The sequence below is a fragment of the Zootoca vivipara genome, chromosome 14 (assembly GCF_963506605.1).
Source record: "Zootoca vivipara chromosome 14, rZooViv1.1, whole genome shotgun sequence".
Taxonomy (NCBI): Eukaryota; Metazoa; Chordata; class Lepidosauria; order Squamata; family Lacertidae; genus Zootoca; species Zootoca vivipara.
The window spans coordinates 17494744-17517936 of NC_083289.1; the positions used below are offsets into that span (position 1 = coordinate 17494744).

General features: G+C 44.8%; 2 protein-coding genes across 5 annotated transcripts in view; one reads left to right on the forward strand and one right to left on the reverse strand.

Annotated features, from left to right (window-relative positions):
- Positions 1–7736, reverse strand: part of WDR93 (WD repeat domain 93) — a 26443-nt gene extending 18707 nt beyond the window's left edge. Inside the window, exons 1-5 of one of the 3 annotated variants that reach the window (XM_060282386.1) lie at positions 7678–7736; positions 5765–6096; positions 5157–5367; positions 3090–3154; positions 1593–1671 (exon numbers count right to left, since the gene is read on the reverse strand). In XM_060282386.1, the coding sequence (XP_060138369.1) occupies positions 1593–1671; positions 3090–3154; positions 5157–5367; positions 5765–6034 (625 nt within the window). In that variant the 5' untranslated portion in view covers positions 6035–6096; positions 7678–7736. Of the gene's footprint in view, positions 1–1588; positions 1672–3089; positions 3155–5156; positions 5368–5764; positions 6134–7621 lie in introns of those variants that run through there. The other 2 variants (XM_060282385.1, XM_035131901.2) reach the window with 2 other exon arrangements.
- Positions 1724–20528, forward strand: PEX11A (peroxisomal biogenesis factor 11 alpha). 2 transcript variants are annotated; one of them, XM_035131899.2, is made up of 3 exons: positions 1724–2112; positions 13382–13497; positions 16030–20528. In XM_035131899.2, exons 1-3 carry the CDS (start codon positions 2051–2053, stop codon positions 16584–16586), a joined length of 735 nt encoding a protein of 244 aa, XP_034987790.2. In that variant the 5' UTR covers positions 1724–2050; the 3' UTR covers positions 16587–20528. The 2 variants fall into 2 exon arrangements, with proteins under 2 accessions (XP_034987790.2, XP_034987791.2); XM_035131900.2 differs by lacking the exon at positions 1724–2112 and adding an exon at positions 7740–7950.
- The last annotated feature ends 2665 nt before the right edge of the window (positions 20529–23193 follow it).

The window sequence follows — 23193 nt, forward strand, 5'->3', positions numbered from 1 at the left end:
ATGGGGAAGGAGAAGAAAGGTCTCTTAGTCAAGCAATCTTTCTAGTTTTGCTCCCTAAAAGGCAAATTCCAGCTTACTCTTGGCCACTTATACATAGTATGTTAGGAGATATAGATATATAGGCATGTAAGGGGCTCTTAAAGCTTTGAAGCATATGAGAAGGGGGGAGGGGAATCTTACCAAAACACACACACACACACAAAGTCACACACACAAAGTCACACACATTCAAAGTATCCATTACCCAATATCTGAAAGCATCCTATTTAGAAATCTCAAACTCTATTGAGAAAGTTTCCATGTCAGTGTCACAACCTGGATTGTGTCACAAAAACTCTGCAACTAAGTCATGCAATTTGCTGATGCAGTTACTTGCCAAAATTCTGGTCCTTTACCATCCAGATTGATTTATTATTTTTGTGATAAAGTTCATACATGTAAATACATTTTACAAAAAAAAAAAAACCCAACAGTGTAAAAAAACTATGCTGAGGATCAGAAACACCTACGGTTTGATAAGGGGTGTTTTCTAAAGCTCTTTGAGAATGCTTCTTCTAATAGTTTTGTATTAGCAAGGTTGTATACTCTGTGAAAGCCAAAGGAAATGGGATCGAACTCTGTAGGGAACAGAGACAACTTCCTCACCATATGCTTGACTGACTTACAGTGCAATCCCATACATGTCTACTCAGAAGTAAGCCCCACTGAGTTTAATGGCGCTTACTCCCAGTAAGTGGATACAGGATTGCAGCCTTAAGGAATGAACAGGAAAGGCCCATTGTATCCATATACCAGAGGTAGGGCCTTATTGGTGGTGACCCCATATCTCTGGAGAGTCCTTTCTGGAGAATTCTATGAGGGCCCTTTCTCTAACTGGTCTTCAGACAGACCTACCAGCTGCCAGTGTGATGGGACGGAACCACCCCCAAACAGCAGCATTGTTGCATCTTACCTTGAAGGGGCTGAGGCAGGGCAGAATTGAGTTCAAGCATGTGCAGATGTACCAGTGAGAGCCCCAGGTTGCTTAGAAACTTAATAATAATAATAATAATAATAATAATAATAATAATAATAATAATGCCCTTTCACATTGATTTTATGCAGGCGCCATATGTTTTAATTCAGCAGCAGGGAACCCGTGGCCACCCATATGTTGTTGGACTTCAACTTCCATTAGCTCCAACCAGTGTGGCCAATAGCCAGGGATGAAAAACGTTGTAGTCTTCAGAACATCTGAAGGCCACCGGTCCCTTGCCCATATTTTAATTGATGAGGCTTTTTTATTGAGATGTATTGTGATCATAATGCCTATTTCTGTAAGCTATCTTCTGAGGACTTGGTCCTTTTTATTTTTCTATAAATATGTATTTGAAAAGTTACTTGTCTGCGGAGGGGGGTCTGGATTTTTTATTTGGAAGATTAGATCGAGTGGGTGCAGTATCACAAAAGGAACTACCCAAAACACATCATGGTAAAAAGAGAGATTCCAAAGGCAAAACCTGAAGACTTGCTTTAGCAAATATAAAAAGTGCCACACTCCAGCCTGCAGGTTGCAACATGTCTGGCTAAGTTTGACAAATGTTGCGACTTGCCTTGCAGCAGAAAGCCTGCATAATCAGCCCCGCGAGAGAGTTCCAGTGCCACACATGTATTTCGCTTACTAATATCTTCCTGCCAAAAAAAAAGAGAGGAGAAGAAGATGGTAAATATATGTTCTGAAATTAGAGCGGGCTGGGCTTGTGGAAGCAGGAATGGCAAGTCGGAAAACCTGATCTGGCAGGTTTGTTGCAAAAGCTCTTTTGTCATTAATGTGTCTGACTCTGAGCACACCACCTATCATGAGAAGACTCTGATGCAGAACCCTTGATGTTCTGCCGGGAAAATGCACAATAGAACATACGTGGCCTTATCACATTCATCATTGCCTCTAGAGTTCAATAGAAGTAACTCATTTTAACAGTTGGACCTGGCTGCAGATAAGGACTGCACAGTGGGGAAAGCTGTGCCTATTGATTTTCCGCCTGCTGCTGGACCTCATTTGGGAAGAAAGATGGCATCAACAGGAAGGTGGACCATCAAAACACACAGCCCACAAGGGACAGTCCTATGCAGGTAATGCAGAGTATAGGCTGGCTGCAAGAGGCTTAGAAGAATAAGTATAGTCAGGGCTAACACATCCAGTTTTGCTGCTTGAAGCAAAATGAGAAGTGGCATCCCACCCTCTCTGCTGCTAGTGGAGAAGCTAGCCATCGCCAATTTCCAGTGAGATCTCACCAAAACCTGGCAAGATCTCTCACACTCTGCGAGATCTCTCAAAATGTCAGCAAAAACTTGCCAGAAATTGGCAGCAGAGGCAATGGGGTGGGCAGGGGGCCCATGGGGGCCCTGCCTTGAGGGGTTCTGCTGCCTTTGTCTTGCCTTGTAGGTGGGTCAGCCCTGAGTATAGCAGATATGTAAAACCTTGAAGCAGCACCAGTCGGGACTTTTAGCATGCATGCATAAAGTTGACAATAACTGCTGACATAGTCCAAACAAAATTAAGTCCCATTAATATTTACAGGAGAGGATATGCTAATGGTTCAATTTTATACACACATACTAAGTAGCAAGCCCTCCTGTACACAGTCAGACCTACTTTGGGGTAAAGCTGCATAGGGTTGGGTCATGCATCTCTTCCATTGGCATCTGTGAGACTTCTTATGGTTTAAGTTTGGCCGGTGTTGGTCATTCACATTTAACCTCATTTTACATTCAGATCGAGCCAAAGCATGTTTACTCAGATGACCTACTGAGTGAAATGGGACTTGTTTCCAATTTAGCACGCAGAAAGAAATAAACACCACTGAAAGTGTAGGTCTTACTTCCAAGTAAAGCATGATCGTTATCAGGCTGTATATCAAATGTTGTGGGGAGACAGGTGTGTGTGTGTGTGTGTGAATAATTATACATATGGATGGATGGAAGTGCCTTTCTACTTAGAATTGCACCAATATGGGTACCGCACAATGAATTTGGATAACTAGGTTTTCAAAAAGCTGAGATTCAGATAACCAGTAACTATAAGAGATAGATATATAGTGGGGACTCACCACTTCATTTATGACTTTTATAGACAGCAGATTCTCCTTAAAAAAGTAAAAAAGACGGGCAATACCTGGAACACAACAACAGAAGAAATTGCACTAGGATACCTTTTCTTTCATGTTCATTAGCACATCAGGTTTCCTCTTTACCATTATCCATTAAATGATCAGTTTTCCCTTCGGAGAGTTCTAAGAGGTGCAAATACTAATTCCTACTCATCTATGAAACTCTCTAGTGACCTTGGGCCAGTTACGACCTCGTAGCCTAACCTACCTCATAGATTTGTGGTGAGGATAAAATAGAAGCGGGAGAACCATGGATTCTGTGCCTTGAGTGCCCTGGAGTAAAGGAGAGATATAACATCTCCATAACTGAGGAGTAGCCCTGCTCCTTTGAACCCTGGCATCTCATGTTACCAGGCTTGCTGCTTACTTGTTACTTTCACCTGTGACCATCAGCAGTCCAGCAAGTCGCCAACTCTTGAAGCAATAGCAAAAGGGGGTGGGTTTTATGTAGCAAAGGAATCACTGCAGTTAAGTGGCAGAGCATCTGATGGGAATTATATAGGACTGAACTATAGAGTCTGCCAACTAGAACCAGTTGGACACAGCAGAGTATGGCTTTGCGTGCAGAAGGTCCCAGGTTCTAACCCTGGCAACAGTTGAGATTAACTTATCTAAATTAGCCATGGTCATTCATCTCAGTGGGTTTACTCTGAGCAGGACCAACATTGGCAATGATCCAACAGAGATAGATCTGGTTTGAAACACAAGGAAAGGACAGGTGCTGTCGTGCTAAAAACCCAATAATAATAATAATAATAATAATAATAATAATAATAATAATAATAATAATTTATTATTTATACCCCACCCATCTGGCTGAGTTTCGCCAGCCACTCTGGGCAGCTTCCAACAGAACAGAACATTAAAATGCAATAATCTATTAAACATTAAAAGCTTCCCTAAACAGGGCTGCCTTCAGATGCCCTCTAATATAGTATGGAACAGGCCTCCTGATGAGATGGTATCTGCAGTTTCATAAGGGAAGAAACATTATTTCAGTTATCCTGGTCCCAAGTTGTATAGTGATTTATGCACCAAAACCTGCACCTTGAACTTAGTTTAGTAGCTAACTGGCAGCCAGTGATTCTTCCAACAGCAGCGGAACATGTTGGTGATATCCTGTCCCAAGTTCAGCCACTGCATTTTGCACCAGCCCAACTTCAAGGACAACCCTACATAGAAAGCACTGCAATGAATTAATCCAGCTGGGAGGTTACTACAGCATGGAAAACAGTAGTTATGCTATTTTGGTAAAAGGCACTCCTAGCCACTGAAGTCACCTGAGCCTCCAGTCATAGAAACAGATCCAGGTGCACCTTCAGGGGAAGTACATCTATAGTTGCAATTGATCAATTATCCAGACTGGAATTGGTTAGGCAGTGCACCTCCATCTTGCCAAGATTCAGATTCAATTTGTTGACCTTCTTCCAGCCTACTATCAAGCCCAGGTGCTGGTCCATGGCTTACACAGCTTTCCTAAATTAGATGATACACAACAAAATAGAGCTGGGCATCATCAGCGTACTCATCACACCTAACTCTCTTATTTGAAAAAGAGAATGGTTGCTAGCGTGGGGGCAGTTTCTTGCAAAATCCGAGTCATGCATCAGTTCTGGCACAGAACTGGCTGAATGTGGGTATCCAAGTAGCAGGACAACTCAGACACATGACTACAGAGCTGCTTCAGTTGCCAAAATTAAGCTGAAAAAGACAATAAACAACATCGTCTCAGGCAGGATTCAGGCTTCTTAGTTGTCATTAAAGCACAGGGAGGTTTTCAGAATTACAACCAGACAACAAGAAAAGGCATGGGGCCACTATGTGATCCCGAGCAAGCCACTCTCTTTCTTTAGTTCTCCCTTCTGTAAAATAGAAACAATACAGATCCCTCTCACAGGGTTGATAGGACAAACCTTAACAGAGGCCTGAGCTCCTCATAAGAAAAGTAGGATAGAAAATAGTGTAGAAAACATGATTAATTTGCAGGTGTGTGTTAAATATACTTACCCAGCTCATCCACTGAACCAATGAGATAGGAGCTACTGCCAAAGTTTGAAACCTTGATGGCACAAATCTCAAGGCTGGCTGCCTCCCAAGCACATACCTTCTCGTATGTGGGCTTTTCATATGTGGGTATGCTGAAGACAGATAGTCCCATAGAAAAGCCAATGAAGATGAATTCTCCAGCGGCTACCATGCAGTTTGCCCTTCCCTCAACCTGGGAATATTGAAAGTGAAGAAAGCACAATGCCCATCTCAGCAATTAATCTGAGTGTTATCTTCAATGCTGCCCTATTAATAACCGCGTTAGCCACTTTGCACACATGTAAGTAGCCTTTTAAATAACCACCACAGTCTGCGCTTACTGCAGTTCATTTCCCTCTGACCGCACCATCCCACCTACTAACAATCATGTGTATATATGCCTACCACCTCAGGAAAACACTTCATACATATGGTTAAGTGGATTCTAGTCCACAAAAGCTTATTATGCCATAATAACTTAGTTAGCCTTTAAAGTGCCGCAAGACTCTTTGTTATATCCTACTGAATTCATTGGGGAGCTACTGCTAAGTAAGAACTACTCATCCCACAATTTGCCCGGGAATGAGTACCTGGAATTCAGATGAAGGTGGGTACTTTGGGGGCGGAACCTTCGGCTGCCTGGTTTCCTGTAATGGTTGCGGCCCCTCAACAATTTCCCAGGTTCGCTCAAGCAAAAGATTCACCAGTTTATTGATCATCCGATAAGGCTGAGGCAAAGTATCACGGAACCCATATGGATCTTTCAAGTATATATCCTCCTCTTCGTCTTTCTTAATCCAGTCCTTTTCAGTGGGCGAAGGTATTTCCAGGGACGTATGCTTCCGGACGTAGAAAGGCATTTTTGTGCCACTTCTATTGTCCCTCTTCAAGCAGTTTGGCAGCTTCAAATATTAAGAAAGCTCTGTAGAAAAATATAATCTGATTATTGATCAGGTGTCTCCCCCCCCCCAAAAAAAGCAGTTTATTATATTTTGAAAAGCAATACCTGCTTCACACCATCGCAACCAAAAGGGAGAGCGAGGACAGCAATATGGTGCTGAGGTACAGCATTTGGGCTTCTCATAGGCATCAAGTTAGCCACTATGAGAACAAGATGCCTAACTAAATGGGCCTTTCGTCTGATCCCGCATAGCTCTTCTTATGTTCTGCTCTACCAGAATGGAATTCAGTGTGACTGTGTTCCTCACTAGAAAGTAAATATGCCTATGACTCCTCAGAAGTAAAGTTTAGGAGAGCCTTGCTTGATAAGACAGATAAAACAGCAGCGCTCTCCTACTAGCGATCCCCAGCAGATGTTATTCAAAGGCATGCTGTCTTCAACACTAGACTAATAACTTTATCGTCCAAATGGAAACTCACTGAGTGAAACCCTGGATCAGTTGCTTTCCCTCAGCTTAACCTATTTTACAGGGATGTGAGCGGGTGTTTTATTTTATTTTATTTTCTTAAATCACCTTACACGCTAAAGGGTTCCAGAGAGTGTGCAGGCTGAATCTGCAGAAAACACCCTATGAGGTAGATTACACTGGGTTTGCCTGTGAGAGCAGCCCAAGGTCACGCAACGAGCTTTATGGCTATGTGAGGGATTCAAACCCGGATCTCCCTGGACCTAGTGTCATAATAACAATTATTATTTATTTATTTGTATTCCATGCATCTCATTGGGTTGCCTCAGCCACTCTGGGCGGCTTCCAACTTATAAAAAAACATAACAAAACATTAAACATTAAAAAAAACTTCCCTATACAGGGATCAATGGTTTTACACACACACACACACACACACACACACACACAGAGTGCTTTTTTTTCTTTAAAAATGTTTAGGGGTATTCTCATTTTGACTCAAGAAAATCCCTATTTCATAGTTCAAATTGGGAAAAATAAATACAGTAAATGGACAAAAGTACAAAGATTCACAAAATGTTTAGGGGTTTGTGTCCCCCTGCATCCCCCCCCCCAAAAAAGCACTGTAATATATAATTTATACTTTTCAGATTTATACATTTCACTGATTTCAAAACTTGACTTCCTCCCCCCCCCACTTCTGCAGTTCCTTAAATTTATGTTTAACATCTTCTGCATATCCAAATTAACTTAATTTGTTCATTTATTCATCTTCTTTAAATATATACTCTTATGAAACTGCAGGTTATTGCAATAATCCCACCAATGTTTTTAATCTCTTTACAATTCATCTGTAAATATTCAATAAACCATTCTAAAGTTTATATAGTTCCTCATCTCCACTCTTACTCTCAAACCAACTGGTCCCGTTTTGTGTTTTTTTTTTAAGTGCATGTGAGGAAGATAAATGGAAATATACACGGCGCTGAGCTCCAGAGACATGTTAATGAATCTTATTAATTAATTTCACAATAACAAATCACAATCCCTCACTCCGCTTTCCAAGCCCCAGTCCCGCACCTGTACACGTGTATACAAACGGACGGACGCACACACAAAAAACAAGCACGCTACACCTGTTTCCGGAAGTTGACACGTTGCCATAGTAACCCAGACCCGGAAGGAAGGCCGTTTTTGCGGGGCTGGACAATCTACGGGCGGGGAGGCGGAGCTAACTCTGACCACGCCCCCTCCCCGAGAGCCAGCTGATCGCACAGGTGGCTTGTTGCGGGAAGTTCCGCGTCCGAGCTGCTTGGCCGTCGTCCGGCGTGGGACTTGCCGCCACCTTTGCAAATGGAAGCGTTTGTGCACTTCACCAACCAGACCCAGGGTCGAGATCGGCTCTTTCGGTGAGGGGGGAAGGAAAGAAGCGAGTGGGTGGGTGGGCTGAATGGCTGGTGTCCCCAAAAAAGTTTTGTTTTTGTTTTAGCTTTATTTTGTATTTATTGCTAAAGGCACTTTTAAGGCGGTGTTCGGTTATAGTTGTCGATTTCGCAAGCCTTTCCCACCACACCAGAGAGAGAGAGAGAAGCAATTGTGCAATCCTATATACTTGCAGTGCTTATTTTTTTCTCTAAAAGTTTAGGGGTACTCGTTTTGACTCGAGAAAATCACCATTTTAGAGTTCAAATCGGAGGAAAATAAATACAGTAAATGTAGGAAAGTACAAAGATTCACAAAATGTTTAGGGCTAGGCATTCCCCTGTGTACCCTTATGCTCAGTAGTAGCTCCCGTAGAATTCAGTGGGACTTACTCCCTGGTAAGTTCGGTTGTAGGATCTCTGCATTAAGTATTGCATACAACTTCATACAAATTAAATGCAGCCAGGGACACCCCTCTGAACCTGGCATAGGCAAACTCGGTCCTCCAGATGTTTTTGGGACTACAACTCCCATGATCCCTAGCTAACAGGACCAGTGGTCAGAGATGATGGGAGTTGTAGTCCCAAAACATCTGGAGGGCTGAGTTTGCCTGTGCCTGCTCTAAACCATGAGGGGTGCTCAGTTTCCAAAATTGCAGCTTGACGCTTGCTGATAATCCCATCCCTGATGTTCAGGTTTCTAAAATACTGCTGAGGGAAGTAGCAGTGCACCCTGAGGAATGCATCCAGGTAATTAAAATGACTCCTGGGAGCACAAATTTGTCCAACCACAGAAGAGGCTGCTCTGATCTTTGCCACTGCCAGTGTAGCAGCTCTGTTTAGATTGATGATTACTGTAGAAATGCCGGCAGTCCGAAATGTAAGCCTCTGAAATAAGGTTGACAGTCAGTGTGGTATGGAGAACGTCCAAAGTTCAATTCCTGACTTTTTTTTTTTTGAAAAAAGATATCTATACATGCAGGGATCACATGAAGGTTTACAATATAAAAACACAAAAAGACATGCCATAGTAACAAACAAAAACAATAACCCCCCCCCCCATTTAAAAGACCATAGATTGTTTGGTTAGCCAAAGGCCTGGGTAAAGAGGAGTGTTTTTGTCTGGCACCTAAAGATATGGAACAAAGGTGCCATGGGAGCCTCCCAAGGGAGAGCATTCCACAAGTGGAGGGAGCCACCACAGAAAAGGCCCATTCTCATGTTGCCACTCCAGACCTCTTGCAGAGGAGGCACACAAAGAAGGGCCTCAATGATGATCACAGGGTCCAGGTCAGTTCATATGGGGCGACTCTGTCCTTAAGGTATTACAGTCCTGAGCTATTTTAAGCAGGGCCGCCTCAAGCAGGTTGGGCGCCTTGGCGCGGAGATCGCTCCGGCGCCCCCGCCCTAGTGGGCGGGCACAGCGCGCAGCATGGCTTCCGTGTGGCTTTGCCGCGCAGCGCCCGCCTGCCAGCCCGGCGCCCTGGCACCCCGCACCACCGAGACTACCCCTAGAGCCGGGCCTGATTTTAAGACTTTTTAAAATCAAAACCAGCAGTTCAAATTGGCTCCAGAAACTAATTGGTAACCAGTGCTTTCAGGCCAGGATCGATGTGATATGCCCAAACTGTCTTACCCCAGTGAGCAACCACATAGGGCTGGGAATGTCCCCTGCCTGAAACCCTGGAGAGGCTGCTACCAGTCAGAGTAGGCAGTAGATTATTATAGAATCATAGAGTTGGAAGGGAACCCGAGGGTCATCTAGCCCAACCCCCTACAATGCATGGTGCCTTCATTCCATATGTTTAGGTACAGCCAAAAACATTCCTCTTTTCCCAGGCCTTTGGCAAGTTTAACAATCTATGGTCCACAAGTGTCCTTGGGTAGGTTCAAACCACCAACCTTCTGGTTAAAAGCCTGACCCATTGTGCCAACATACTGAGCTCAATGGGTCAGTGGTCTGACTCATAGAACAAACATAAAATACTGCCTTCTCCTGCCTCGAGCTAGGAAAACTAAGGTTCAAATCAAGTCTCCACCCCCATCGTTTAGCCTAGACACTGAGGTCCAGCTCCGAGGGCCTTCTGGTGGTTCCCTCACTGCAAGAAGTGAGGTTACAGCAGGGGTCCCCAAACTACGGCCCCCGGGCCGGATGCGGCCCAATCGGCCTCCCAATCCGGCCCGCGGCGACCCCCGCCACCCGCTGTCGCCGCCCGCTCTTACAGCGCACGGCGCGGCGACGATCTAAAAAATCAGCAAAAAATCGCCGAAAATCCTTTGTGCGCATGCGTATGGGCCTCTCCCGACCCGGAAGAGGTCATTTCCGATGCACTTCCGGGTCGGGGGAGGCCCATACGCATGCGCACAAGCGATTTTCGGCGATTTTTCCCCCGCCCGTGTGCGTGTGCGCATGCGCACGGGTGCGCACTCCCCTGCCCTCCGGCCCACCGCGCGGTCGGCGTGGCGGGCACCGGCCCACTGCGCGGTAAGTCTGGGGACCCCTGGGTTACAGGGAACCAGGCAGAGGGCCTTCTTGGTGGTGGTGCCTGCCCTGTGGAAAGCCCTCCCATCAGATGTCAAGGAAATAAACAACTCTCTGACTTTCAGAAGACGTCTGAAGGCAGCCCTGTTTAGGGAAGTTTTTAATGTTTGATGTTTTATCGTGTTTTTAATATTCTGTTGGGAACCTCCCAGAGTGGCTGGGGAAATCCAGCCAGATGGGCAGGGTAACAACAACAACAACAACAACAACAACAACAACAACAACAACAACAACAACAACATGAAGCTCACTTGGTGACCTTGGGCCAATCACTAGTTCTCAGCCTTGCCTATCTTATTGGGCCTTTGTGAGGATAAAAATTAGGCATGTATTGTCTGAGCTTCAGGAGGTGGAAGTGGCTTATAAAAGAAATTGATTATAATTATTTTTGAAACTGCGGTGCTCTTGTCAGCAACAGTTTAATCTGCAGCAATGAACAGCTGATCTCTCTCGATCTCTCTCGGCTGCGAAAACCTAATCATGTGAGGACCAGCAAAGCTAGTTATGCTTAGTCTGGAGAAGAGAAGTATTCACATATCTGAAGGGCTGTCGTGCAGAAGATTTGGCAGACCTGTTCTGTGTTGCCCTGTGTGGTGAATGACCCTTGCTCCGAAAAGTGTGGTCAAAATTAAAGGGTTCAGGAACTCAGACCAGACCGAATTTCATCAAGTCATGCACAGACTTTACTCAAACAAACAAACAAACAAACTTTACAAGAGAGGGTGGGGAAGCAAATCTGTTATGATTGCATTTTTATGAGAAACTTTTTGAACCAACATGGAAACCATAGAATCATAGAATTGGAAGAGACCACAAGGGCCATCCAGTCCAACCCCCTGCCAAGCAGGAAACACCATCAAAGCATTCTTGACATATGCCTGTCAAGCCTCTGCTTAAAGACCTCCAAAGAAGGAGACTCCACCACACTCCTTGGTAGCAAATTCCACTGCCGAACAGCTCTTACTGTTAGGAAGTTCTTCCTAATGTTTAGGTGGAATCTTCTTTCTAGAAGTTTGAATCCATTGCTCCATGTCCGCTTCTCTGGAGCAGCAGAAAACAACCTTTCTCCCTCCTCTATATGACATCCTTTTATATATTTGAACATGGCTATCATATCACCCCTTAACCTTCTCTTCTCCAAGCTAAACACACCCAGCTCCCTAAGCCGTTCCTCATAAGGCATCGTTTCCAGGCCTTTGACCATTTTGGTTGCCCTCTTCTGGACATGTTCCAGCTTGTCAGTATCCTTCTTGAACTGTGGTGCCCAGAGCTGGACACATAACCAACTATTCTTCAAAATTCACACACCTTTGATTTTTGCGAGGCTGGTCTCCCAACAGAAAATGCATATATCGGGGGGAAGTGTGCATTAAAATCAATGCATATATCGGGGGGAAGTGTGCATTAAAATACATTCATTGGTGAAAGTAACACATAAGCATGCAATATATTGGCGGGGGGGATGGCTTGCAAAGATGTGTGTCTTGGTTGGAACAGCGTACAAAAATACGTGAAATTCACATGAAAAATACTGGTGAATTTTTATGAGGATTAAAAAACAAAACAAAATAACAGCCACGAATTGCCGGAGAAATGTGGGGGACTTAACCTAAGGCTGGAAAAATGAGAAACTAATAGAAGTCAAAAAGGACAGGTTCATCCATCCGTAGGAGTGCTAGAAAAACAGGATTGCAGCTGATGTGCTAAGCAGCCAGAGGGAGAATGCTGCCTCACTTAGTCATAACTCAGTAATAGGGCAAATGCTTTGCACACAGAAGGTGCCAGATTTCAGTCCTTGGCATCTTTGGGAAGGGCTGTAAGTGGCTCCTGTCTGAAATTCTGTAGAGCTGGTGCCAGGCAGCCTTTGCTAACCTGATGCCCTCCAGATATTTGGGAGGAAACAAACCACACTCCCTGACTTAGCGTCACACCTCAATCAGGGGTCATGGTTTGTTTTCTGAACAGTCCAGAAAGGCATGTCTACAGCACATCCTTAACCTTGGTTTAGCATGATCTCTGAACTGGGCCAGACTTTTGGAAAGAAATGGGAGTCGGGGAGATGCTTGCATGTTCCAAGCCAACACATTTCAAGAATACCTGCTCTTACTCTTGGGTATCCGCTAATAATACATTTTTTAATTTATATTTTTATTCATTTACATACCACCTAATCATTTCTAGGTGCTGGACATAAAAAAAAAAAACAACCCACAGAAAATGGGTCAATAAAACAATACAAAGTTAGCAGGAAACCCAAGATCACCTCGCAATGCTTGCTAGAATAACAAGCCCGTAACCGTGTGTCTGAGGTTGAGCAAGGAGGCTGGCTGTCTGATCTCAATTGGGAGGGAGTTCCACAGGCACAAGCTTGGCTTCTAAAAGTTATGAGCCATGGGATACCATCAACAGGGACTCCACAAAGATCATTGGGCCAGGATATAAGGGACCAGGGTTAATATTTCCTGGACCCATAACATAAGAGCAACCAGTGTAAGTTTATAAGCACCAGAGCTGTGTACTGGACAGACTGTGTAGTCTGTCCTCATCCAACGCAGTATTTCGCACTAGCTGGAATTTCCGGATCAGGCACAATGGTAGCCCCACACAGAGAATGTTGCAGTAATGAATTCTTGATTATAGTGTGTGTGTCCTTGTGTGCATGTTCGCATTGCTTGAGTTGCCTCCTAAAACCAGGTAACATAATTGTGTGCTCAAGGATATTTTGTGAGCAGTTGCCCCGAGGAAGAGGCTAGTTCTGTCCCTTTGATGCTTCTACCTTAATTTAATTGTGGGAGAGACATTCCTCTCCCTCTGTGAGTGGCCTGTTTTTGCCTGTGATGTGAATTGGGTTCTCCGTGTTTTTCCTCCCCATTCCAGAGCAACTCAGTATGCATGCATGTTGCTCAGCTATATGTTAGAGCATAAGACCGGCCGTGAGGAAGTGATAATGAAGCTCAAAGACCTGGAGGCAAGCATGCGCTCAGGCCGCAAGTGTAAGTATGTTGCTTATTAAGAAATACCAAAAGAGAGAGAGAGAGAGAGGCACGTCTTTTGTAGGCATAATCTGGAGGTGGGGAGCAGAAAAAGGACCTGTTGCAAATGCACAAAAGCAATATATAATTGGAACAGATCACAAATGATGATGAAAATAATAGAGCCTGTGTTGCTGCACTTGAGTTAGTTTGGAGTCCTGTTAATCGAAATGAGAAGATAACTTATAACTCTTCATCAATCTATCAAAAACGTCTATTGAAGGGGGGGCTTTGAAAGCTTAAGGTCCACATTCCTTTCTGGGCAACTTTCTGGGGGCCACATGGCAGTGATGGGTGGGACCAGAGGCAGAGGTTTGCAGAGCAATGTATGTAAAGGCATGTATGTAAATGTTATCTTTGTACAGTAAGCTAGTTGGTACACACCCACACGGACACACGCCTCCTCCAGCCAGCCAAGCACAAGGCATTATCAGATTTCAAGGACATGTTTCAGCCAGGCAAAAACAGCCCAGCAAAAACAGCAAAGCAGGACCAGTGGTAAATTGCATTAATTGTATACAGTGGAACCTCGGTTTATGAATACCTCGGTTTATGAATTTTCGGTTTATGAACGCCATAGACTCATCTGGAACGGATTAAAACACTTTCCATTACTTTCAATGGGAAAGTTCACTTCAGTTTATGAACGCTTCAGTTTAAGTACTCTGTGGACCGTCTGGAACAGATTAATCTACTTTCCATTACTTTCAATGAGAAAGTTCGCTTCAGTTTATGAACGCTTCAGTTTATGAGCAGACTTCCGGAACCAATTGTGTTCAGAAACCGAGGTACCACTGTACGTGATTTCATTGATGTAGACATGAATGGACATAGTGACTCAGGCTGCATTTCATCCACCCTTATACCTGGAAATGCTCCATTTGAGGACAGGCTTGCAAATAAAATCCTATACACCCTCCTTTGCTTTTGCACAGTTTCAGAGTGTCACCTTAATTTGTTTTTAATAAATAAATTGCTCAACGTTTAAGTAAGCAGTGTACACTGGGGGGAAGCTGAGTGGTTGAAATAGTTTTAAAACCCACGATTAATTCCCAAGGGCAGCTCCTGCCTGTTAGCTTCCTTCTAAAACTGTGTGGGAAAGGGGGATGCTGTGCTTGCAATGAAAGTGTGCCCTTTTCCAGAGATCTGAGCCCATTTCTTCCTGTATAAGTCTTATCTCCTCCAATATCCAGCATTATCTGGTGGGCTGTTGGTACCCAGTGTAAGGTATATTGATGGATCTTGGATTAAGCATCCATGTTTGTTGACTGGGTGATGAGGTTTGAGGGTTTTTGTTGTTGCTGTTTTCAACCAGTCAGTGTGTAACTTTTATGAAATAGGGAAACAAATAAATGAAAGCTGCTTTATCATGCACTTTTTGCTGACAAGTCTGTTTACCTTTAACGGTCAGGTGGCTTTTTGGCCTAGCCTCGTCCCCATTCACAATCTGGAAATGACAGCTTGGTAGGGAGTGCCCAGCCAGCAAGCATGGGCTCCTGAAGGATAAGTTGAGGCCTGCCCAGCCTCTTCACCTCCTTCTCCTTACCGGAATACTTTTTGCGCAATAGGTGTGCAAGTCTACCCATCCCATCACTTTTTGTAATGCTGAAGCCATGTAGTAAATCTGTTTTGTTTTTAAGTACTCTTCTAAAGACCCTAACTTGCATTGTGTTTTGCTGTTATATATTGTTTGCTTGCCTGCAACCATATCCAGGAGGCTGATACAGTGGTCCCTCGAGTTACGAATTTAATCCGTTCCGAATGCACATTCGTAGGTCGAAAAATTTGTAAGTCGAAAAAAGTGGTTTCTCATAGGAATGCATTGGAAACGGAAAAATCCGTAAGTCGAGTAAACCGCATCTAAAATTTGTAAGTCGAGAAAACCCCATCTAAACTGCAACGGTTTTCCTTTCGGATGTTAAAAAATAAGTAAGCGTGCGGCCATTTTTTTTCATTCGTAACTCGAAATTTCGTAAGTCGAGTACTTCATAAGTCGAGGGACCACTGTATTTAGAAGACCATAGGACCCTGTCAATCCAGCCAAATGATGGAGTGTAACTGGAATAATAAATGCCACTAACTCCAGCCAGTTCCAGCCGGTGGGATTTTGTGGGTGGGATTCACTCACAAACCAATAAATTCAGGATGTGCAGTTAAAAGTGGATTTGGCACTCTTGTGCAACCAGCTGGCTTTGTGTGTGTGTCTTTTTGTAAGCACTTTCCTTACACATATGTACACACGCACACCAGATATGTATATTTGTGGTAAGGAAAGTAATGGGGAAATGCCCTGAAAAGTGGTGGTGGGGGGAATAATTGCTTTACATTATGTCATACAGTCACCCCCACAAAAACATCAGAATGTATGCTCAGTGAACAGCGGGTGTTGTATAATCTCCTGGGCAAACTTTGAGCAAGCAAATCAGGATAAAAGCTCAGTAAACAGGCAGTCTGGAAACGAGGCCCTTCTAATAATTGTGGGTTCTCTTGCAGTGTTTAGGCTTGGTAACATGCTGCATGCCTTCGTTTCGGCCAGGCACACCTCCCAGTTGCCAGATTTGGTTCCCCGCTGGTGCCTGACTGCCTCCAACCTCAACCGTGTCCTATACTTCATGTGCGACACTGTCTTGTGGGTGAAGAGCGTGGGGCTCATCTCGGACATCAACAAGAAGAAGTGGCGCAGCCGGGCGACCAAATACTACTACTATTCCCTGCTGATAAACCTGGCCAACGACTTGTACGAGCTCTGCTGGCGGATGGAGCATGCTGCACGGAAAGAGAAGCTTCAAGGGGACTCATCTCGGCTCCAGAGCTTAACTTCTCTGGCAACCAGTGGCCTCCAGCCGCTTCTCCTCCTCCTCTACATCACACTGAAGAAGCATCCTCCTTTGCTGCTGGACACGGTGAAGAACCTTTGCGATCTCTCTAGTCCGTTGGACCTGCTGGGAATCTACAAGACCAACCCCGGAATCATTGGGCTCTGCGGCCTTATCTCCTCCTTGGTGGGGATCCTCACCGTCGCCGTCCCACAACTGAGACTAAAGTATTGACTTTGACACGTCCCTTATGGCTTCCATTTTGCAGAGTGGTCCTTTGGATATCAAACCCAATTGGGCAGGCTTCCTCTGTCCTGTCAGCGGACTTGTTCTCTGCCGCTGGCTTGGTTTCTGCCTCTTTCCTCATACGATTTTGCGGCCCTTCGATGGGAGAAGGCATTGATCAGTGATGGCATCGGAAAGACCGAGGGAAACGACCTGGGAACTATGTAACAAAGAATGCGAAATTGTACAGTCGAGATTTGGGTCTGAATGTAGAAAAAAGGGCATGTGGCCCACATGAGACTTTGGCTGAGGGCAGTCATGTCCAATGTAACACTAAACAGATATTCCGATCTCCCCCTCTCCTCCCCTGCTCACCGTTGAAACCTATTCTGGGGGTTTCCCTAACCCTCCAGAGCAGATTTGGGAATGGTGAGGAGGGGGTGGGAATCCCCTAGCCCTAATACTTGCGCTGAAGTCTTGTTGAATACCAAGTTGCCTTGGAATCATAGAATCATGGAATTGTCGAGTTGGAAGGGACCGCGATGGTCATCAAGTCCAACCCCCTACAATGCAGGATTCTTTTGCCCAACATGGGGCTTGAACCCACGACCCTGAGATTAAGAGTCTCATGCTCTACCAACTCAGCTATCACAGGGGTCACATCTCAGGCTATGGGCGCTTTCACATCTGATCTAGTTTTCCTAGTTTTTTTAGTTTTGTTTTTTATTTGCTTCAAAAACTTGCCAAGCTGTTTGACTAGAGGCTATAGTGGGAAAGCAAAGCCTTGTAAAAAAAAAAAAACGAGAATGTTGTGTGTGCAACTTCCTTTTATCCAAATGCTGCTTCCAGTCAAACAGAATATATAAAAGTGCAAAACCTAGTTCACCTTTCGTATAATTACATAAGTATGCATACTATGAGGAAACCATTTGACTCTCTGGAGAGTGGGGGACTTCTCCCCACACCCAAAAGATGTGAAGGCATGGGGGGCAGGAAAATGTGGGGTGGGAAGCAGTGTGGCTACTGACTCTTGATATGGACTCTATGACTGCCCAAATACAGTCGTACCTTGGAAGTTGAACGGAATTCGTTCCAGAAGTCCGTTTGACTTCCAGAACATTTGGAAACCCAAGCTTGGCTCCCAATTGGCTGCAGGAATCTCCTGCAGCCAATCAGAAGCTGCAGACGCCCCATCGGACATTTGGCTTCCAAAAATAGTTCGCAAACCAGAACAGTCACTTCCAGGTTTGCGGCATTCAGGAGCCAAAACTTTTGAGAACTAAGCTGTTCGAAGACCAAGGTACAACTGTATGTAATTGCAGGTATCCAGGAATTCTGTGCATGTTCTTTATAGGGCTACCTCCTGGCCCATATTTATCCTAGCCAGTCTGCAGATTCTCACTCTCAGCTTCCTAACATATAGGGATGCCAGAATATGCCTTACCTTCTCAGATAGCACTGCCTTTCTTGTTGCTTATGGTAATGGGAAAATCACTTTTTCCAAATGTCACTGGGTGAATGATTTGTTTGTGTTTCCCTGCCACCTTGGGGGGGCATGTGGGGTGCAGTATATGCACACAGATGCATCTGAGTTAAGACACAACTTGCTTTGCAACAAAAGGAAGGTGTTGCTTTGCAACAAAAGGAAACCATAGGTCAGCTGTAGAAGAGTTTGGATTTGATACCCCGCTTTATCACTACCTGAAGGAGTCTCAAAGCGGCTAACAATCTCCTTTCCCCTCCTCCCCCACAACAGACACCCTGTGAGGTGGGTGGGGCTGAGAGACTTCAGAGAAGTGTGACTAGCCCAAGGTCACCCAGCAGCTGCATGTGGAGGAGCAGAGACGCGAACCCGGTTCCCCAGATTACAAGTCTACTGCTTTTAACCTGTAGTTGGAGAAAGGCCCAAGGAACAAGCTGGGTGACTTGAGAGGGGAGAACATTGTGCAATGTTGCCAGCAATTTTGTATTGTTCTGAACAAGCAATCTTAGCGTTATCAGAGCTTTGTGGTTCTCCCCTACACACACACACACACACAACTTCCAGGGGGCAGTAGGTTTTGGTTTGGTTTTGAAAATTAAGGGTGTAATAGGATACATTAAGAGCCCGGCTCTTTTGGTGGCAGGCATGTCCAACAGGTAGATCATGATCTACCGGTAGATCACTGGACGTCTGTGGTAGATCACCGGTAGATCAGTGGCTCCTCCCCACCAAAGAAGCTAAAAAACTTTGGCTCCCCTAAAAAAACCTCAACACCTTTGCCCTGCACCCCTAAAATGACCTGAACCACCAAAAACAGGGCTTTCCTTCCTTAAAAAAAGCTCAATGTCGCTTTCCTCCTTCCTAAAGCTCAACAACTTTTACGTGAACCCCCAAAAACAGGGCTTTCCTTCATAAAAAAGCTCAACAACTTTGACCTGAACCCCCCAAAAGGGGGTTGATCACTGCCAGTTTTTAACTCTGTGAGTAGATCTCAGTCTCTTGGAAGTTGGCCGCCCCTGGTGTAGAGCAGTGTTTCTCAACCTTTTTTGGGCCAAGGCACACTTGTTCCATGAAAAAAATCACGAGGCACACCACCATTAAAAAAGTTAAAAAATTTAACTCTGTGCCGCCCTATATTGACTATATAATTATGACTGTAAGAAACACTTGCCAATTGCTGTGTTGGTTGCAATCTCCTGTAATATGGCTTCACAAGCCGCTGATTTCTCTGCCAGCACAATCCTTTGCTCAGCAAGTTTCAGGTTGAGCTCATCCAGCCAGCTTCTTTAAGTTTGTCTAAAACCACCCTCCCGTGGTGGTGGCTGTTGAGAGCTGCACTCGCCCCGCGTCGTGACCCAGCCGGCTTCCTTTCAGGCGGGTCAGTGGTGTTTATTGGCGGGCGCCAGGCACGTGACAATGCAAATCGCCCTTCTCGTCGCCGCACGTCGCGGCACACCAGCCAGCGTCTCGTGGCACACTAGTGTGCCGCGGAACAGCGGTTGAGAAACACTGGTGTAGAGGATGCAAGTTGACTTTTGGGATTCCATTTCCAGCTCAAGCATGCAGGTTTCTTGAGTTTTAGCAAGTCATTAATTCTCCCCCACCCACCAAAAAAAAAACCCTACTTTGCAGGGGTGTTGTAAGGCAATCCAGTGCACAGCTTTTTGGAGGGATGGGCAAATGAAATAAAGAAACAAGAGCCTAGGTTGTCTGGTCTCAGAATGTGGTGGACTCTCCTTCATTGAAAGATTTTAGATAGAGGTTGTATGGCCATCTGTCAAGGATGCTTTAGCTGTGCTTCCTGCATGACCCTTGGGGTCCTTTCCAACCCAATGATTCTAGTTTTGCTGCTTCTTGCTCTCTTAACATTTTGTAACTGTTCCCTTTTGCTGAGGATGCTTTTGACTGCACCTGTAAGCCCAACAGACATAAACTCATGACATAGAAATGCATCATCTTATTGTGTTCAACAGAATTCTCATGAAAGCAATGAGATGTATTTCTGTATCATGAGATTAGGGCTGTTGGGCAATGCTAGCAGGTGCAGTCAGAATCACCCTCCAAAAGAAGATACTGTATTTAAAAGGCTCATTTTTAAGACACTAAAATCTGGGAGTAGATTTTGTTGTTGGGGGCTCACACATTAGGATTTCTAAAAGCAATGAAATCAAGCCATATTTGTGACTTGGGACAGGGTGGAATCCTTTCCTTGGTGCCTTTTAATCTTGCATATTGGGAATTTTTAAACGTGTTTATATTATAAGGTATTTTAACTTATGCTAATATTTTGAATATGTTGTAAGTTGCTTTGTGACCTTTTTCTGCAATGAGCAACTAACAAGTTTAATAACATGAATTTTAAGAGCACCCAGCACCTTGAATATCACACTACTGTATCTGGAATAAAAGCTGCTATACTTTCATTTTTTCCAGGGGAAAAAAAGAAAAGAAAAGCAATGGCAAACTTCTGAGTTTGAATTTGAGTCTTGTGTTTGGTTTGCACATGGTGGGTGAAAAAAGTCGCTGATAGAGAAATTGGTGTTTGTTCCCTTCTAAAAGGGGAAGCCAAGAATGGAGCCTTGCAATGTGTACTTCACTGTTCAGCTATAAAATGTCACCCAGCTGCTGGCTTTGCAGCCTAACCAGACCTTAAGAGGAATGAATTCCTGTGGAATCTCTCAAGAACAATCCGATTCAGCAAGATGTCTGTCAGCCTCCCGATTATCGCATCAAAAAGCAAGTCCCCTGCTGCTTCCAATTTTTTATTGTCCCTTGTAACACAATCTTAGAGGACATTTCAGCCTTGTAACATATATTCAGAGGAGGCTGGAATTGAATAATGTAGGTCCGCCTTTCTCAACCTTGAGTTCCCAGATCTTGTTGGACTACAACTCCCACCATCCCTCACCACTGGTCCTGCTAACTACAGATGATGGGAGTTGTAGTCCAACAAGATCTGGGGACCCAAGGTTGTATAAGGCTGCTTTAGGTGGTAAAATGTGGTTTAAGCACCAACTCAGCTATGGGTTCAGGCCTTGGAACAGGGAGAGAGAACCTGTGGCCCTCCAGATGTTCGTGGGCTACAACTTCCACCATTGCTGACCAATGACCATGCTTGCTGGGTCTGATGGGAGTTGGAGTCCAGCAACATCTGGAGGGGCCACAGGTTCTCCATCCTAACTCTTCTGCAGCTTCATTGATAAAAAGTGGTGTGGCACCTAGCAGCACTCCTGTGAAGCTCTTGAATTTTAAAGCCTATTCTTCAGCTGTTTATATTCCACTATTTGCATTTAGCAGGGTCTCACCGCATCCATCTCACAAACCTAATTGCAGGCAAGAATGTGTAGGACGGCAGTGTTGTACAATAAGATGAGTCAATCAAGTGTTCTGCTCTTGTCTCAAACAGAACAAGAGAACAGTATAACAGACAATGTTTGCCTGTTGGATGGGAAAGAAGCAGCATATCATTCATTGAATTGTTGTTGTTGTTTAGTCGTTTAGTCGTGTCCGACTCTTCGTGACCCCATGGACCAGAGCACGCCAGGCACTCCTGTCTTGCACTGCCTCCCGCAGTTTGGTCAAACTCATGTTCATAGCTTCGAGAACACTGTCCAACCATCTCGTCCTCTGTCGCCCCCTTCTCCTAGTGCCCTCAATCTTTCCCAACATCAGGGTCTTTTCCAAGGATTCTTCTCTTCTCATGAGGTGGCCAAAGTATTGGAGCCTCAGCTTCACGATCTGTCCTTCCAGTGAGCACTCAGTCAGGGCTGATTTCCTTAAGAATGGATAGGTTTGATCTTCTTGCAGTCCATGGGACTCTCAAGAGTCTCCTCCCATGGCTCAGTGGAAGAGCATCTGCCTTGCATGCAGGTTCAATCCCCAGTATCTCCAGGTAGGGTTGGGATAAAACTCCCTGGCTGGGACCTGTAGCTTCTTCTGATGTTCCTGTAAACTTAGCTGCCGAGTACTGGCAGGATTGTAGGCAAGGAGAGACAGAGGCAGTGAAGGGGGTAACTCCTATGTGCTTGGCATGAAATTTATTCCAGGCCCAAATGTCTCCCTGAGGAAGGACTTGTTCTGAACCATGTTGAGCCCACAATAAATTTTCAGCCCCTCGTTTATTTTATTCATTTGCCTGCCATTTGTACTTTTCCGCTTTTGCGGCTGGTTGTCTGACAGGATTGTGGCCAAAAGGGAGAAACGAGAGAAAGGTGACAGCTTGCCCTGGTGAACTCTGAAATGCAGAAAATCTTCAGGGGGAAAGATTAAGGGGACAACCCCTCCCCGCACTCCACAAGATGAAGCAGCAGCCCATGGAGGGCTGAGAATGCTCAATGGCCACACAATACTGACCAACTGTTCAATGGGAATGGAATAACAAGAGAGAGGAAGAATGGCGTATCCTGGAAATGGGCAGGGCTAGCAGAAATGCTGAAGAGGAGCCCTCAGCCCTGCACTTAACACTTCCTTAAGTCCTGAAGTTCACACAGAAATGCTTTGATCTTATGGTAGCTATTTTAAACCAGAAATAGCCAGTGAGCTTTTTTTTCCCTTTTAAAAAATGTTTAGGGGTACTCTCATTTTGACTCAAGAAAACGACCATTTTATAGTTCAAGTCGGGGGAAATAAATACAGTGAATGGACAAAAGTACAAAGATTCACAAAATGTTTAGGGGTATGCGTACCCCTGAGTCCCCCCACAAGTGCAACTGCAAAGCCAGGAGTTAGGGCTGCTATGCAGTTTTTCTCTGTGCATGTGTTTCATTGAGCTGAAAACCAAGTGGTCTGATTTAACCCCATTTCAATCTAGGACAAGGAGCACTTGTGCTGTGGGATGGTGTGTGTGTCTGTGTCTGTGTCTAAAGTCATCTATGCCAAGCAGAGTTTCCTTTGCCAAGTGCCCAGCCAGGCCGCTGTTTGGGAGCAACTGCTGCACTTTGGACTTCTGTCTACGGAGAGGAATGATTAATTCCCAGACCTAAGGAAAGAATTTCCACTTGGTTGCAGCAGCTTTGCTTCTTTGCCTATATTTGTGGCAAGAATGGGTTTGAGGGAGGAGGAGGAGGAGGAGGAGGAGGAGGAGGAGGAGGAGGAGGAGGAGGAGGAGGAGGAGGAGGAGAAAGCCATAGAGAG

Coding starts and splice junctions, on each gene's coding strand:
- PEX11A (XM_035131899.2), top strand. CDS start 2,051: ATGGCATCAACAGGAAGGTGGACCATCAAAACACACAGCCCACAAGGG. Junction 2,113..13,381: donor CAAGGGACAGTCCTATGCAG/GTAATGCAGAGT, acceptor TCCCCATTCCAG/AGCAACTCAGTATGCATGCA. Junction 13,498..16,029: donor CATGCGCTCAGGCCGCAAGT/GTAAGTATGTTG, acceptor GTTCTCTTGCAG/TGTTTAGGCTTGGTAACATG.